Consider the following 19,249-nt stretch of genomic DNA (forward strand, 5'->3'; position numbering starts at 1 on the left):
CCTCTGCTGCTCACTTCATAGGAGGTGGACTTGCGGGTGTGGTTCTGTAGCTGTGACTTACCTTGCTCGGCGATCTCGATCTCCCTGCGCCCAAAGTCGGCCTGTTTGATGTTTTTGATGCAGAAGTCTCCGTTGCCCTTGGAGTTCTTCTGCTGTTTGTCCCGAGGAGACGTCTCATCGTCAGAGCTGTCTGTGTATGACGCCGCTAGAAAAGAAAATATACAATCGCATTGTCAGTGTGTCAAACATACTGTACAGAAAAAAGGCAAGAAAGAAAATCTTGCCCTCCACGGTGCTGGCTTCAGCTAGTAGCAGTAAGTTGACGGCTATTTTTTGAATGAAGCCGTAACTCACTCAAATGAACCAGTAAGGTCATGGGTTTTGAATGGGACTTTTTCCTGCTGGGCTTATCTGTGTGCAAATCTTATAGACAAGTGTCCTCTGTGTACTTCAGAGTCAGGCAAAATGTATAGATTCAGATTTAACCCGGAACAGCTGGTGCACAGTGAAAGGTAGGTATGAAAGAAGACCACAGTCACCCCGACATCTACCAAAGAAAACAAGATGAACGGCTATAACTCTCTATAACAACCATTCACATGTAGATCATGTTATGTGACCCACAGCTACCCAAACAGTGAATGTTGAAACAACAACATATACTGCGTTTCTTTAACAGGTTGAAACAGGATTTCTCTGACACTGAAGTGTTTAATAACTGAGCTTGACGTATGTCAAGACAGTAAGTGGACCACTGCCCCTGGTCAACACAGGGATCAATGGGTTCAGCGGGTTCTTGCTGACACGGCTGAGCATATCTGCTGTCTTAGAGGGATCAAACACAGGGATCTTCTTTTTTTATTTATTTTTAGGGTAGACAGCCTCCAGCCAAGCAGATCTGGAGTTAAAATACTGATGGGACATTTTTGGTTCAGCCAGCAACACCTATCAGCCCGGATTGAGATGATGCACTCTGACACACAGCAGCCTCAACGCCACAAAGACAAAACATCACAGCCTCAATGTCAGCGGGTTGGCAACATGCTCGTGCATCCTTATCCCTCCTCCGCTTCCTCTCCCTCTCCCCATCCCACTTCCCCTTATTTATGTTTGTAGCTGATACTTGGTTTCATCAAGAAAGCAGAACAGCATTTCTTGTCGTTGATTAAACCTCACAACTTCAGTTTATGAGCAAAACATTAGTAAAAAATAAGAAGATGAAGCTGCTATTAAGTACAACAAAAAAAAAAAAATCAAAGATATCCGATTAGCTTCCTTTGAATATGTTGCTCCTCAGTTGAATTTCTCTTCTTGAGCTGTAACGTTGAACATCTAAACATAACCTAAATGTTGTTTCAGTTATTATGCTGTCTATAGGGGTTTTAGACCAAACGGTTCTGGATACTTTTTGAAGGGGAACTGTACATTAGGGAAAACTACACACCACTGGGACCTTTCTTTGTCTGCATTCACACCGCCATTTGTGAGAGAGAACCTACTCTGAAGCAGGAGCTTAAAAGGTTCCTCTAAACGTGGTTCTAGAAACTAAAAAAGTTCATAGTTCCTGCAGTGTAGAAACAATAATCAATAAAAAAAAAAAAGGGGGGGGGGGGGGAGGAGGTTCCCAACAGCTCCTAGAACTATGAAAACGTTTCCATGGTATTAACTCTGGACCTAATAAAAACATAAAGCTTCTAACAATTCTCCTCCAGATCCACTGATTATCTCCCTACGAGCTTGGTGTTAGAGGTGTGAACTCATGGCATCAGATCTATTGTAGACAATTATTACTCACTTATTAGCAAGAGATGAAACTAGAGTATCAGATGAAATACTTTAGGCCCATTTTAAACTTCCAAATATAATTTCTACAAACACTGTTGCCCTAAATCATTTTTTGTTTTACCAATACACAGCCCTGTGTCTTTAATGGCCATACTAATCCAGGCTTAGTATGGTCTTTAATGACATCCACAAAAGTTTTAGAGATCGGTGCTTGATACTTCACAGTTCTCCACAACATAATATTACAAGACGGACTAGTAAACTGGATGGGACCTTCTAGAAAAGTGCTAAACTGGTTTGAATCCTATTGGACAGTACCATTTTTTCACCAATTGATAAAAATGACAAAACTAAGAATACAATGATGAGTTCCCCAAGGCTTCATATTCAGGCCTCTTCTATTAGAAATCTATTTGTTCCCGCTACATTAGATTATTGAAACAGCAAATCAACTACAATGATTATGCAGACGACACATAGATTTACATCATCAAACCACCAAGTTTACAAGCATTGCGTTAATGCATCGAATTAAGGACTGAGACAGAACCAAATATTAAATTAGACTGTTAGTCTGTTGAGGATTTATTGCTTATGGGCCATATATTACACATTACATAGACTGTTGTGCATCTTTTTATATTGGCTTATATTTGTCGTGCATCTCGTCTGAATGCATTTCGTTTACTGTAAGACACCTTCAAATTACCTGTTGGTTGAAAGGTGCTAAACAAACACATTAGCTTATAGCCTTCCTCTGTCAGCTCGTCAAGGTTTCAAAGTGCAGAACAAACACCATCTGCCTCCAGTTTCTTTACTGTTAGGAGAGCCTTTGGTAGGCCACACATTCTGCACAGAAACAAGTGATTATAAAGCTGCCTGCAAAAACTCTTGTACCAAAACTACAACTCTCGCCTCCTTACCATTATAAATACAAACAGAGTACAAGTTTGGTTTAACCAGTACAGAAATAGAAACACTATATATAGGTATAATTGTGTGATGTCACAGCATACAGCGGCATTCTTAGTAAGGAGATGCCCACATGTCTGGCACTAGTGCTGTGTGTTTCCTGGGCTTCAGGCTGACTCCCTACACAGGGGCTGCCTTCCACCTTCCTCTAGAGCAGGTACTTCTTGCCAATCTCACTCCTACCACTCTTTAAAAATGACCATGGAACAGAACCAGATAGGACTGGGTACCTTGCCAGCACTGTAACAATACTGAAGTTAAAAGGACATGCTGTACTGTGCCAGGAGGGAAAAGGATTTTTAAAAAAAAGGTAGTAATCCATGTACCATTTGCTTTTGAAATCTACCATCCGAACAGACAGGAGGAAAGGGAGGTGGGAGAATGTGAGCGGAGGAGAGTGTGGGGGGTCACGAGGGTGGATGTACTGATACTTGCCAGGAATTCTGGGACAAAGCCAGAGGAAGTGTTTAGGTAAAGAAATGAGACTCTTACTAATGATCTGAAATCAAAACCAACATTTTTATAGTATCAGACGGTTGGTGTGATTCAGTGAATCAGTGATTCTCAAACCAAAACAGATTCTTCACAGGGGAGATAAAAGGTATAAATAAGTTTCTGAAAATAACTTTTAGACTTTAAAATAGACACATCTAACTAGACGTATAACTACTGCTGCTTAAAGTGAGGTTGGCTCCACAAATCATTAAATGAAATAAATGCTGACTAAGCGCTCTCATCACAATCCGTAAGTTAAAGAAAAAGAAACTCCAGGTCATTATTTCGGTCATGATCTGACAGCCTCAGGCAGCAGGAGAGGAAGGTTCTTGGGAGGTAGAGTGATTTAATGACCTTATCTGGTTAAAGGAGCGAGCAGAGAAAAGAGAGAGTAAAGAAAAGGTGAAATGAGAGCGTGAAGAAAAGAACAGGCTGTGTTGTAAGGGAGTTACTCGGAACAAATTCAATTCTCACCTTGGAATGGGACTCACATGGAGGCTTTGTTAAAGTGAAAAAAAGAAGCACCCTCCTAACATCAAAAAAAGCGCCTGAGTTTCAGAATCAAAATGTAACATACTGTATAATTTATCATCAGGTTTCAAAAGCGGGGCATAAAAATAAACTTAAAATATCCTTCTTTATTAAGTGAAAACAAACAAGTTAACACCTCTGTTGTAGTTTCAGACTTCAGATGCTTAAGCTAAGGCTCTATTTAAACTTTTTTTTTTTCCACTGGTCTTGGTCAGTGTGCTTCAGCCCTGCTGTGCTAAGCTTCCACTAAAGCTCTGTTTTGAAAAAGTCTTTGTATTGATCTCTCAGTAACAATACAGCTAAAACCAGAATCTCTTTTTGTAGAGTTGGAGATACGCTCATCTGATTCTGTTAGTACTTTCACATAATCAGCCATGTGTAACTGTTAAGCCACATCTGAACTTAATTTTGTGAACAGAGTCATTACTGAGTGTCTCTATGGTGGTGGAGCTTCATTATCAGCTATTCTTCAATTAAAACAGGACTATTCTGCACTTTAAGCGAATCAGTTTTAAATATTGGAGGGAGGATCATTATACACAGTTGTTAAGAAGAATAGGCACAAGTTAAAAGGCAAGACCTTTCCAGGTAAATTAGTCCTTTTATGGAAGAAAGAACAACAACAAAAACTCAGAACTTGACCCTGATTGGTGATGCTTGGTGGAAAAACACACCAAACTGCTTCATCTTTTCTTGTTTTAAGTGAAAAAACTGCTAGATTTTTTATAGCACCCCTGCCCTGAGGGACAGCTTGCATCTAGCAATAGCCTGAATCCTATTCATCCATCTGTCATCCATCATAATCTAAAACTATGAGCAGCGCTGTCCAAGCGGCATCAACACACTCGTACGGATTAATTCATCATGCTAATGGTGTCTTTTAAAATACGTGCCCTGTGTATGATCCTCACACAACCGGACAGCAACGCAACCAGCCTTCATAGTTAAAGCAGACGAAGCAACAAACGTTCATGAGTCTTCTAATGTTGTGATGGCAAGAAAAGGGTAAAGGGTTACATCGTCACATTTAGTAGGACAGACATGGGAGGGGGATCAAGTTTCTGTCAGATGTGACTCCATTCAAGTTGCTCCAGTTCTTGTCCCCTTTTGCCATCTGAGGAAAGAAGAGACTGGATTCACTGCAGATCTATCTGCTGGAAAATAAACGGCGTGAACAATGTGCGGTCGCTATGGAAACGCATGAAAGCTTGTTTATCTGAAAAGTGTTTTGCTGGATAAACAAGGTGGTGGTAGCCACTTGTTTCTTCTACTTCATCTCTCAGCACTCCAGTCATGAATGGAACTGGGGATTCAGTTGAGTTTATACAACACCCAATACTTCCCAGCTGTCTCCCCTCTCTCCCCCACACACACACACCCTCCCTCTCCTTTACACCAGCAGCAGCTAATCCTCAAACACAGAGCCCACAGTTTCACATGAACTGCCCGTGTCAGAGTGTGAGAATGAGAGCTGGAGAAAAAAAACACAAAGTGAGCAAACTTTTCTTCCAGGTAAAACTTCCTTCCAGCATCTTTGCTGTTGTAAAAAACTAGAACCTGACAGATATGAGATTTTTGAGGACATGGTCATCATCAATGAGAGACGGGGGGAAATTCACCATTTGACAATAAGGCTGCTAATATAGTGAGCTTCATTAGCTGGAATAAAAATACACCATAACTCTCGCACCAGCATTGTGCACAACTTTGCAGTAATATATACAGTATGATAAAAAATGCCATTACAGGGCTGTTTTATAAAACAGAAAGCTTTATTGAATAATGTTTAACATTATTCTACATTCTTAACCAATTCTTGTGACCACAATCTGTTTGTGTAATCCTCCACTACATATGCAGACAGTGCGGAGTGCTTTTTTTTTTTTTTTTTAAACTGAGGAGTGCTATGCTGAACAAATATGATGACATCATTTCCAAATCAACCCCTCACATCATTTTCTACAGAGGCCCTGAGTTTCAGGTGAGCACCAAAAAACAGAAACTATCTGGTGAGCACGAGAAAGTTTTCCACACTCACAAAGAGTTGCCCATGAGAAAATATTGTCTGTGCACGTTCTGTCCCTGTGCACATACAACTTTCTCATGCTCACAGGATAGTTTCTTGTGAGCACAAAACACCTCTCTCCTCTTAGGAGCTCTGATGTCTTCTCTATACATTTTTTGTGAAATGACGCTTCCATATCTGTAAATATCGGGAAAAGAAACATCTGTGCAGATATGGATATCCTTAAAAGAACCTAATCTGCACACAGTATTGGTAAAACAATACATCTGTTAGATTGAGTAAAAAACAAAATGTCAAAACCACGAGTATGATCAGTTTGTGGCAACTGGGTCTTTCTTTACTTATTTACCTGAGCTGTAGCTGTCTGTGGACGACTGGGAGATGGAGCGGGACAGAGAGCGGCGGCCGATCTTGGATGGACGCTTGTTGAACTCCTGCTTCTGGTCTGCAAACTGGATCTGCCGTTGGAGAAGGAACAGATGGGGAACAGAGATCAGGACTTGATTCTGATTTTAACACAGTCTTGTCAGGCCCGCCCACAAAAATGGTTTGGCCCCTGAAAGGCCTAATGAACGGGCCTTCATCAGATTTAAATTTTACAATATCAACACACGCATGTTGAATCAGAAGAATTAGCCCTGGATTGGATTGGCCTCCTTGTTCTGTCTGCAGTTGGCATGACCTTATGACAACAACAACAAAAAGCTCAAAGCGTTTAATAAGAGGCGGTTTAAACAGGCGCCATTATACTGAAGTGACAATAAATAAAACATGTTTCTTTGATGCTTTAATAACTTGTGTTAAGTATTTTGGATTTAAAATATAATTTGGTGATCACCGCTTCAATTTAGGATGGACCATGTTTTTGAAGACTTCCATGGGGCTGCTATGTGCCTCGGCCCCAGAAAGCGTTCCCCCTTTCCCCCCCCCCCCTTAGTGGCAGCTATTCTTCTTGTTGTCTGAATTAATTTTCAAGTGGTCAAATAAAGCTTTCACCAGTATTAGTATAGGTAAACACACTTTGCATTGTGTTAAAGTCTGCAAAGAAAAGCTCAAGAGCAAAATGTCTGAAATAAGAAAGAACACAAAACACAGATAACAAGGTCGATAATAACAGGGAAGAGACACAACTAACCAACTTTGTGGTCACTTTGACTTTCAAAGATATCAGCCACAATGACACTATTATCAAGCAGTAACAAGGCCATACAGCTGACACGAGGTACGAGAGGTTGTCCTGCTTCAATGAAGGGTTGGCATGTGTCGCCTATTTGTTGTAGTTTGATCACAGCCTGACCATGACTTTATCGCTTTATTAATGTTTCCATTATTGCATTGGAACAATATATAGTTGCATCATAATTCATGTACTGATAAACAGTGTGGCCGATTATGAATAGCTCATTAATTCCTGCCATAAAAGAAGGTAGAAAGTACATTACATTCAAGTGATGGTGAGTGCATGAAGCATTAAAACATGTTTGGTTTTTTTTTTCCATTAATACAGAAAGTTGTTGAATCGCTCCCACATATCAGAGAAAATCATTGGAAATGCTTTTAGAAAGGCAACAGATTTTGTCAATGTCAGAATCTACACGCGGAGGTGGTGAAGCGCTTCAAAAGACTTGATAAAAGAAGCAGAACGGATGTCATTCCTTATTCATGCTCGTCCTTCATCATCGATTCGTCCTTGTTGAAGAAAATTTTAATTGGTCCTCGAGTAGGACACCAAAATATTTTGAGATTTCTATCGGAAAGAAATCACAGAAACAAAATTCTGACAGTCAGACACGTCCTCTTTTGAGAGTGTTTGTACGTCAGATACCAGCAAGCTGTGTTTGTGCGAGTGTGTGGGTGTCTTCATTCACTCATTGTTACAGAATGTAAGACAGCCAGAAGAAAATGACACACATGGGAGCCGCTGTTCATAACAAAGAGCATTTAAGTCATCATTACCAGCTTACATCCGCATATATCATCAATGATTAAAAACCTTTTCTCATTCATCTTTGTCACTTCTTTGCTCAAGTTTCCCTGTGGCTACAATAATGTCACACAACAAGAACCACATCTTCTAGAGTCAATCAAAGAAACTGGTTCCTGGATCCTGAAATTGTGCAAATTTATTGATTTCCCATTTGCTTTCTTTCAGTTCCAATACAAGTCAACTGTCAAGCCATTTCACTTCTTCAAGAACCTGATATTCCTTCCATACTCGCCTTTATTCTTACCTTTTTTACACAGGGCTGACTGCTCTCCCCATTCTTTTTCTTCTTTAGCATTGCCACGTATGTGTGCTAAAGTTGCCAAGTTCTCTGCGTGTCTGATTCAAGGCCTTGCGGACCCTGTCTTTCAAGGTTCTATCATTTCATAGGTCACCTCTTCTCCCTCTGCCTCCTTTTAGCCCCTGCTTCCCAGCAATCCAGCCCAAACTGGTCCAGCCATGTGCCGGCAAACACAATGCAATGAATTGTTTCCCCTTCCTTTCGTGTTTTCCCTCCCTCTCTCCCCCTCTCCTAACTCTGTATTCTTGTTTAATTGTTGATTGTTCCAGAGATTGGTGTCCCTGATTTGCTCACATCAAAACTGAAGCTAAACTTAGGTCCAGCTTAGGGTTCAGATGTGTAGTATAAGGGAGTCTAACTTGGGCTGGTGGGGATGTACTCAATTTTGCAGCTATTTGGTCAGAATCAGAAAGTTGGTAGTTAAAGTTTTCAAAATAAAGTGATGATACTGTATCCTATGAGGGACATGAATGTGTGTTCAAAATGTCATGGCAACCAATCCAACAGTTGTCTGGACATTTCATTCAGAAACTCAAATGTTTAACTCAAGGTGGTGATGGAGGAAAAAGGACTCATGCTCAACAAAGACTTAAGGATACATAACACAAATAAATTTAGCATCATTAGTTATATTCTTTCAAGAAAACTGTCCTGCTGGTCGTGCTAAGGGTTAAGTCAGAATATTGCCAAGGGTCCTTAAAGGGCATCAAACTGGGACCATGAATATCATGTTAGTCTTAAAAATGTTGAGATATCAAGCATCATATCGCTATATACATTTTGAGGCAAGACAACTATGAAGTATTTATCCATCCTTTTGTAGAAGTAAAGTTGTGTCCACACAATGGCATGACAAAATGACAACTGTACATCATTTGGGAGGTCAGATAATGGTGCTAATAAGCCAGAATCCTATAACCAGCTGTAATAGGGCTAATGGTCACTTCAGGTTTTATCAGATGCTGGTTAGATGAGGGGCTTTAGGAGCTCAGGGCTGCATGGAGGGATTGAGTCTCATTTTTGGAGCTCAGAAGGAGGAGGGAATACAGGGGCTTATGACATGTTTTTTGGGACAAGATTATCACAGGTTAGCTCAGGACTCAGAACAGTGAGTACTGCCAGAGAAAATTACACAGTGGTTTTTTATTGCTATGCTAAAAAAAGGCCAATGTGCAGACTGATCTGTTGTCAAGCTCATGGCTGTATACCCATATATTAGTGGCAACTTGAGATTTGATTTCTATGCTATTGAAGGTAATAGGCAGGCAACGACAGGATCTCCACAATGATTGATATTACACATCAGAGGGCTCATGAAGAACAAATCAGAAGGGGCTTTATTGCAACAGGCTTTATTGCAACAGGCTATACCATCTTGACTCTGTCAGTATTTAACTGAAACAATGAAGAAAAATCTCATTAATCTCCATTTCAACTTGCTACAATGACATTTGAGGATTTATTTACAAGGCAGTGAATGAGCTGATATGCTAATCCACAGCCACTTACAACAACCCACCAAACAAAAGCCGGTCAGCTGTTAGTGCGGCTTACTTTCATTGTAATAAAACATGAAGTGTCTAGTATAACAAGAGGTAACGAGTTGTATGATAAAAATGCAAAAAAGAAGATAATAACAGGAACCACAACCAAATCTGAATGACCTGAGATAACTTAAAACACATCCCGCAGAGAGGCTTGTTATATCTTGTGTAAGAAAAGCACTGATAAAATGAAAGGAAGCAGCAACACTAATGAAGGAGCAGACTGCCACCGAGGAATAGATCTGCATGACTCAGCATCTCATCTAATGCGTATTTTCCAAAACTCTGGCCGTCGTTTTGGAAAAATCATTATGTGGAGTTCAATGTGTTTGAAATTTAGAGAGCCACTGGGGACAGAAAAAAACATTCTAATATTTACAACACAACTGGGTTTGATTTTCTTTCACCTCTTATTCTAAACTGAAAGCAGTGCGGCAAATAATCCAAAAGTCCATTTTGGCTGTTGCATAAATTTCAGGGTTCAAACCAGACTTTTATTCTCAGTCAGACTATGCCTCGTCTTGATCTCTCACAGCGTGCTCTGCACTCCTTTACATTATGGATGGTAACTGATTGGGAGGCTAATGACATGTGAATAATGAATGTTGGGACACATGGGAGCTAACCCAGGACTGCCACTTTCCACTCAGCTGTGTGTTCATACTACACGAATTAAGATGCAGGGAGCCATTACATAGACTTGATATGAAGTATTTCTTCTTGTTAAAAAGTCATTACTATGTAGCAGAGGTGGTTGTGGGATACAGGGGGTGAAGCCAGATGCAGGCAGTCCCACTGAGCTGTTTGTGAACAGAAGAGGACTCGCACAGCATGTACTTGTTTTTGACCCTCTAGTCCTGTACGGATGCATGTTCGCAATGCCGATGATAGCTTAAAATGTTGCTAAGCAACTATTAAAAATGAGTTGTTCAGCATGCTGCTCTTTTGCCACATATTAACACTCTTAGTGCTTATAACAAAATACACTATCCAGAGTTTCACTGTCTATTGCTGAATTTTCTTAGAAAATGTAAAAGCGCACAGACGCCTTTTATGATAACATCAAGTACCTTAGTGTTACATTAAACATTTTCATGATTTTCCTGAATAAACTATTTGATGATCAGTTAAAAGGGTTAAAATGAGTGTTAGATAAACATAAAAAATAATTTCAGTTATTGTGCCCTCTTTTTTCAATACAGAATAATATTATTATCAAGGTGGAGGAGTGATATAAAAAGGGATCATTTGGGTTGTGTGTTGGGATGGCTTAATGGCAGAGCATGGCTCACCTCAGAGATCATACACACAGGCTTTGTGTTTCATCTGCTTATTTAACTAAGAGCATTGTAGACACCACCATGCACACCAGATCCAGCCATAACCAGCATGTAAGCAGAGCAGAGTAACAGGACAGGGCAGGGGATCTCTATCTGAACAACATGCATGATGAGCACTGGTTGAGAACGTCTGGTGAAACAACAGAAACCTCTCCAGGCGAGATAAAAGCTAAACAAACAGGCGACAGATGTACTGCTGCAGCAAATGTGATGAGATATGAAACGTCACCGTTTTCCCCACCACCATTCAGTGCAAAGACAGTTAATCCTTCTGATCCACAAATTCCCCAAACCTTCAAATGAACTCTAAAAGAAATCTGCAGATTTAGCATTCAAAATCACTGCATAACTAAATACATGGTTCAACATCTTTCCAATAAGTGCTATCAACATGTCAGAATCAATCATTTAAATGTTCTTGTGTCTATTTTGATGTCTTTTGAAAAAATTTTGAAAAACAGAAAACCATAAGCCATACATATTTTATATGCTAATAGCAGAAAGAGTAATATCATCTGGTGTGCCTACTCAGCATTATCTTTGCATGCTTAGATTATTGTCTTTTCTTGGTCTTCCTTAGACCAACCAGGTGATACACTCCTCATTTTCAGCCAATTTAAAAAAGAAACCTCCAACTTACAATCCACATATACCTCAGTGTTTTAAATCTGAATAACACAAACATCCCTCTCTAGTGTCCCCTCACTTAGAGACACACAGAACATATAAACTACAGACACTGTAGCAAAAACAATGCTTGGACAGTGGATTTGGTTACAGGTCAGTCTGTATTTGTGAATGAAACTTGAATGTTGTGGGGCAAAGAGGTGGTATGCAGCCTTTCATAATAAGACTGCTGCAGATCAACCTGGAAAACAGCATAGTGGGGTGTTCAATAAAAACATACAAATATGACAAGGTGAGAAATCAACAAAAGCAACTGCAAGTCAACTTCAGGTTTCTGGAAATCAGACTTAATTTCTTGCCCAATCAGAGCTCTAATATCACAACTTTAAGTTTTAAAGGCCCTGATTACTGTAGTTTGACATTTGTAGTGAAGTGACTGATTAATGCAGGAACAGGAGGGGGCTCTGTCTAACAAAAACACTGAATGCACACGCCTGACGTCAAACACTGATCTCTCTCTGGCTTGTCTTTAACCACGGAGGATTGTGAAGGCAGCCTTTTTTTTCTGACGCACATGAATTGACCGGTACTATGAAGATCCAAATAGCAGTTAAATACTGACTTAATAGTAGTACTGTTGAGGTAAAGATGTAAAATAGGGGTGAATCTTTTCTTAGGTTAATGAAACTGGAAATTGAGGCTAGACAGGTATTTTTGACACTCTTTACATTTACTCAACAGGTTTAGCTGGAAAGATAGATAATCCATAATCCATTTGTCAATGTAATTATTTATTTTTTTCCATTCTCTTCAAATATTAAAAACTGAAAATCTTTGGACTTTAGGTCAACAAGTTTTTTGCAAATGTTGCTCTGGATGAATTTCATTTAATAATTTAAGCATATCAGTCATTGAGCAATAAAAACATTTTCCATCCTTTCTATATGTAAACTTCTATTTCTATTTGCTGATATTTGTTGGGACTCTATGCAGTATGCCTGCCATGTTGTGTACTCAGCTGTAGCTATAGGGACACAAGTTGGTATGCAATGCTTAGGGCATACAGCAATGTCTTCACAGCTGTGTCGTCTGAAGGGATTCCACACGTTACATGTAATAAACTCCTTCCTTCTGGTTTCTGCAGACGACAATAACATTTCATAATGTAGTCCGAGAAAGAATTCACTTTATACGAGAGCTCTTCCTGTGCTTGCATTTACAATTGACCCAGACCAGAAGAGATTCATGTATTCTTGGTGTTGACACACCTGTGTAAAAAGACGGAACCTGATCCTACTTAAACACAATGAGGTCAGAGTGAAGCAGAGACCCCTGTAGCAACACAGCACTGGGCCTCTGAGGTCCCTGAACCCGGCACAGGAAAACATGTGGATGATGAAATTTCTCAACACACCTATTAATATTGATATCATTAATGCTGTACTATGAAATCTTTTAAGAATTTTTTTGTTGAAAAGTATTCTTGGATCAGTGTTTCTTAATTTGTGCCAGTGTGGGGGTTTTTGTCTCAGAATTAGGGTTTTTAATAAGAAGGTTGTTTTATACATTTTCTGCCATATGAAATACTTATTTCTGCATCAGCCCACATCTCTTTGTTTACAGCTGCGGGTTTCAGTCGTGTGTCTTAATGACACTACAAACAGGGCCTGAAAAGAAGAGGATTCCTCTGGGCTCACAGGGGAATCACTTGTCAGCCTTTCCATCTGCTGCCAAATGTCAGCATACAAACAGACTTGAAATTGCACTGATAAACAGACATTTGTATGCAGGATCATGTTCGACAAGAGTTTGAATTTTTCACGGTTAAGGACGAGGTTGGGATATCTCAGATGGACTAAGGACAACAATAGAGAAAGTGAAGAAGCAGAATTTAATGAGAACAAAAGACATGAGCCCCTCAAACTTTAAAGTAATCCAAGAAACCTCTACATTTTATCACATTAAGGCAGCCTATAAAGTTGCAAAATGTACATATATTTTCTGTGGTGAAGAGAACAATGTACATCAAACAGTTGTTAATATTGCTAGAGCTCCATTTCAGAGTTGCTACAGACAAGGTCATTACAACCCTCTTTCCCCCCCCCATCCCACAAAACCAAAGAGCCATTGTCCACAGAGTCAAAATTGAATGAGAGAAACTGTGTTTGTGTTAGTATCAGAGATACTGACACAGAGACAAACAGTGCGGTGAAATGCAGCGTCATCTGATTGTCTGTGTGTGCTAACAGCTGCTACTGCTGATGCACTACATTGTCACAGTAATACATTTTTTGGGTAAAGTCAATTTGAATAATTATGTTTAACAAAAAAATGAATCACCTCTGCTGAAAAAAGTAAAGTTGTTAGGACACAGATAATTATAAGTCAATTAAACACATTTTCATGAGTTATTAAAGCACTGGGACACATTTTAAAATCCATTAACATTTAACATTGTGCAGGACAAAATCCAGGGGGATCTTTGGACTTGCTTCTTAGGATTGTCTTTTCTTGGCTTATTGTCTCCCAAAATGAGTTTTGAGGATTTTTTGCAGGACAGCAGCTCTAAGTAGGCTTTTATGATTCAGTGTAAAATGTAGGGCCTGACCCATATGGAGTTTTTGGGGCCGATACTAATATCGATATTAGGGAGAGAAAACATCCAATACCGATATATCGGCTGATATCTTTTTTTAGCTCCATCTTCGATCTGTAGAGATAAGATACATTTAGTTGTACTTTGTCTGTGTTGTTCCTCAAATGCAGTAATCAACACTTGAAAAAGAGATAAAGAAGACAAGATGGTCACTCAACTGGAAAGTAACCACGCATGACAAATGAAATGCTAGTTGACTGGTGAACAAATATAGTAATATCAGCGCATATCTGGGATAAAATTAGCATCTATATCGGGCCGATAGAATCAGCTGGCCGAATTATGCATTTTACGAACAGATAGGCAGAAGGGACTGAAATCTGTTCCATGCAAATAAACATGTCATTCAACATCAGTCTGTCCGTCTGTCTCAGGAGAGAAAAGCATCAGAGGTAAACTAGGCCAGGGCCAGAAGAGACCTGTTGAAAGGTACTCTGTGATGATACCCAAAGGGAGAAGAGGGAAGGAAGGGTTCTCCATTAGGGCCAGTGAGAGGCTGGCTGTTTACACCTCCTCACTATTGCGACCCTCTAGGGGAAGCCTAGCCTCCATCGCTGAAAGCACAATCTGAGCTCTAGCCAAGATTGCATACTGAATGAGTGTATGTGTCAGAAGTGCGTATTAAACAACATCTATGTATCATTCTGGACTTTTATTATTCATTTTTACTGTTATCACAGCCTGATGTTTCAGTCATTTAAACCGAATGACCAGGAAGCAGACGGATGTACTGGGTGCTTTCTTTAAATATTCACTTTACATAAATGCATAAACATCAACAACTTCACTTATATTAAATGTCAAAGGGGCTAGCAACTAAACATGCTTCAATTACATTAAAAAGGGGCAACATTTCTACATTGCAATTACAACAGTATGAATCTAGGACTGAGGAAAAGATTTTCTGAATTTTTCCACAACAACTTTATAATAACCTACTTTTAGTTATGCAGCTATGCATTTTCACTTACTCATGGCTATTTAGAGTTACCAGTAATAGATAAGTTAGCCTTGTGTTTGCAAACGAAGTCCTTGCTGGAAAAAAAAAATCCTTGGGGACGGGGGCGGCTGTGGCTGAGTTGTAGAGTCGGTCATCTAAAAGACCGGAAAGTCAGGGTTTGATCCCCAGCTCCTGCAGTCACATGTCAAATGAACCCCAAATGACTCCTGTGTGAATGTGTATGAATAGGGTTATTAAATAATGATGGACATGGGTCCACACTTAACATAGCAGCGTCTGCAATCAGTGTGTAAATGTCTGCGTATGAGATGTTTCACTATTCAAGCAAGCTTTGGTGTTAGAAATGCACGTGTGTTTAGCAATTTTAAGAGCTTTATCGTAACAATAAAAAATAAATGGAACATAACATAAACACAGTCATGTAAGTTGGTGTTCTAGTGACCCATTTCAATGTCCCGTGAAAAAGCTGACTGAAAACATAACTTGCTACTTCAGTTGCTGAAGTGTTGTGTCAACATCTGCTCCGTTCTGGGAAGTAAGCACTGGCCAGGAAATCTTAAACACCAGACAGTCTGCGTCAGTGATGGAAGGATGAGCTTGTGATCTGTTTTCTATCCAGAAACGGAGTAAAAATAGCTTGGGTTGTAATGTGTGGACAACCTCAGGTCAATTTACAAGACTTTGCAGCCACATTCATCTTTCCCAATGATATATCCAGCGGCTGGCTTTAATAGTCCATCTTCTTTTCCCCCACGGTGCTTGGCTGGGTATCAGTCGCAGTGTCCATGTGATGATAGCAGAAGAAAACATGATGACTAAACTGAGTTAAAAGGAGAACAAGCACGGACAGAGAAGATCAGACAAGCTAAGTGCAAAGATGAGTATGCTAAAATCAAAGCGCTTAGGGGCTTGTAATAGCTTTATGTACGGATGCAGTCTGTTAAGGCTTGGAAAACTTGGTGATAACAGAAAAACAGACTGCAGGGAGAGGCAAAGAGGAACATTTCCTGTTAACGGCTTAACGCTAAAAACCAACGTCTGGAAATATCCTCAAGTTAAATCCTAAAAGTGCTGCAGCCAGATTGTCACGAATCTGGAAGGAAAAAGCAATATTGGAAAATGTAACAGTCTTTTTAAAGATGGTCATTTATAATTAAAAATAATTATCATTCATTATCCTGTGTTGTCACACTCAAGGTGGGAAGCTCGATGACTGCTATAATGACAAACTGCTTTTTCCAAGATTTGAAATCATGTCAACATACAGAGTTCGCCTAATCTTTCATTTTATCTATTTCTGACTGATGAGTAACTCAACAAGCAGTGGTTATTAAAAATTGTCAGTACTAGGAGGGACTGGGGGTCATATTTTGAGGTACATAACATTTTAAAACCCATTGGCTTCTGTAAAACCATTTTCACATATGCACTCGTGAAAATATTGAGACAAAGTCAGGAGGACTGCTCTGTTTATCTTCTGATCTGGCTGTTTACATATGCTCCTCTCAGTGGGAGACTATCCCTGTCAGGAGGGAGGGGGGGACTGAGGGTCTCCTGAGGTAAGACATGACATGAAAAAAACAACGCAGAAGTAGCAGACCAAGAGGCAGTCTGCTATAGTATGTGATATTGAGAATATTTGCCTTCATATCAATGCTATGTGCAGTTCAACAGAATCGCACTATCAACTAAAAGAGTGCAGACTGACATACTGATGAACAGAAACCGTTTAATTATGTGCACATAGATCATAGCGGTTGCGTGCATACTGACTCCAGTCACAGCATATAAACTTCATCACCCTCTCCTACTGGCTCGAGGTGAATTCTCTTATCCTGCTGCGTTCTAACATCAGCCCACTCGGACTTACTGAGAAAAAAATACTAGGGGTCTAGCACGATAAACTCCAGGTGAAGTCGGGGTTAAAAATGTGGCTGTTTGCGTTCACACACACACACACACACACAGATCAAAAATATCACAAATATCAGGAGTATTTTAAGAGTTTTCTGCAACTGTGAAAGCCCTATAAGATAACAGCTTACATTAGTATTGAAGCATGTCTGAGCTAACATGAATGGTACGCATTAAGACATTACACAAGAAAATACCTAAATTCCTGGTGAAAGTTTGCTTTAGCTAACAGAATTCATTGAATGCTAATGTAAGCTTTTGGTGCCCTTTTAACATTTTAATGTTGCACCATGATCGCTCCAGTTAGTTGCTGATCAAAAGGAAGCAGAAAGATTATAAATGATTTTTTTGTCGTAGGATTTGTGAACTTGCGAAACAGTGTCACTACAATACTAACAGAACTTGGCGGTGGTTCAAGTATGCTGAGTAGCTGATAGCTTTCGTTGGTTAATGATTGAGGGCAAGTTCAAAGAGCTATAAGATGAAGATCCACAAGGGGGATACTTCAAAAAGGCAACAACTCCTAAATATGCTAAATTAGTTTCCAGTCAATTACACTTATTTGGCCCTTTATTACATAATACGCTGGAAACCCCCATATTAACAATAGCAAGTCTTTCTTCCTTAATGATCAATATGTATTGTCAGAATGTGAAACGCCTTTCACATTTCACAGGTGTATAAATGCTCGCACACTACACATATACAAACACGTGCACAGTGTCAACAAAGTGTCCCCACCCAAGACAGTTCATCAAGTTACTCTGAGGGCACCAATAAACATCTTTATCAGAAAGGTTGTAAAAAATAATCTGTTGTCAGTAAAAAATTATCAAACACCATGATGGAAAGTCATATTGTTTGGTTGGTTTGATAAAGCAGCAGAAGGGATTTGTATAGCTTTCTCTTCGGCCTCCAAGCTGCTATCAGTCAAAAAAAAAACATTTCCCATGCACTTGTTTGTGCTTTTTGGTACATACTTCTCTTCTTCCTTCTATTTTGCTCCTCTCCTACTGCAACAACACTCCCTCTTACACAACTTGACAGGCTGGAGAGTACACCACAGTGTTATTATGTGCATGTTTTGAGAAAGCCCTTGGATTGCACATCCAAGAGCTGAGGACTGTGGAAATGCTGTTAATGCTTTCAGCTACTTTTCCTGGGTTACTATTGTGTTTGTGTACAAGAATAACTGACAATACGACATTCGCAGACAGAGAGGTGCCCAAGTTTTTCTACTCCTTTCTTCTCTCTGCATCTTCTCCCACCACTTCACAAATACACACACATAGGGCTTGTCCTTTTCATGACTCCTCGCCTCCCTAATTGAAGCTAGATCAAACACAATCCCTCGCTAGAGTTGGATACCGTGCCCTCGGATTCAACTCACACAGCGAGGCATCACACATCACAGGACCTATTCCAGACAGACAGGTGGCAACAAGAAAAAGGAAAGCTTTCATTCTTTGCGTTTGTGACCCGTTTCCAGCAGGGTCGAAATACAAGTCAGCTTCCAGGCATTGACGTTACTCCTCAGATACAAACACTTCCACAGGACACTGTTATCCGCTCGTCATGATGCAGCTGACAGACTGTCATGTCTTGACGGTGATGCTGGTGTTGATCGGCACATTTGCTGACAATCAGGCCTGTTACCATTACTGTCCAGCACTGACTCATCCGAAGCCATGGTACCCTTCATTAACTGCTAACTTTAGTTGGACATAAATACAGATTTTTAATTTATTTTTCGGTTTTTGAATTGTTTCTCAGATGGGAGTAATTAAGGATACTGTGGAGAACTGATAGGGTTACTAAGATTGTGTTAAAATCTTATTTGAATAATAAATGTCATGCATGATTCCCATGATAAGTAATGGATTTGAAAAAACTAATTGTTTTTTTTTTTTATTCCAATTTCTACTGATTACAGCCATCTGTTCAACAAACCCAATCAAATTCAAGTTTATATTGAGTTTCATTGTATATGTTTGCACAAAGCAAGTTTCAATATTGAATACCAGATGACATTCCATTAAGTGGATTTTAGTTGATGGGTCAAAGCAATCATCAGGTTAAGGAGAACACATTTTGATGATTATTTCAAACACTT

The 19,249-nt window shown here is 39.7% G+C and overlaps 1 protein-coding gene across 1 annotated transcript in view; it reads right to left on the reverse strand.

Moving 5' to 3' along the window:
• Positions 1–19,249, reverse strand: part of ahcyl2b (adenosylhomocysteinase like 2b) — a 43,295-nt gene that overhangs the window by 11,457 nt on the left and 12,589 nt on the right. Inside the window, exons 2-3 of the mRNA XM_061030225.1 lie at positions 6,159–6,267; positions 62–205 (exon numbers count right to left, since the gene is read on the reverse strand). Coding sequence (XP_060886208.1) covers positions 62–205; positions 6,159–6,267 — 253 coding nt within the window. The remainder of the gene's footprint in view (positions 1–61; positions 206–6,158; positions 6,268–19,249) is intronic.

This window comes from Labrus mixtus, chromosome 22, assembly GCF_963584025.1.
Source record: "Labrus mixtus chromosome 22, fLabMix1.1, whole genome shotgun sequence".
Lineage (NCBI taxonomy): Eukaryota > Metazoa > Chordata > Actinopteri > Labriformes > Labridae > Labrus > Labrus mixtus.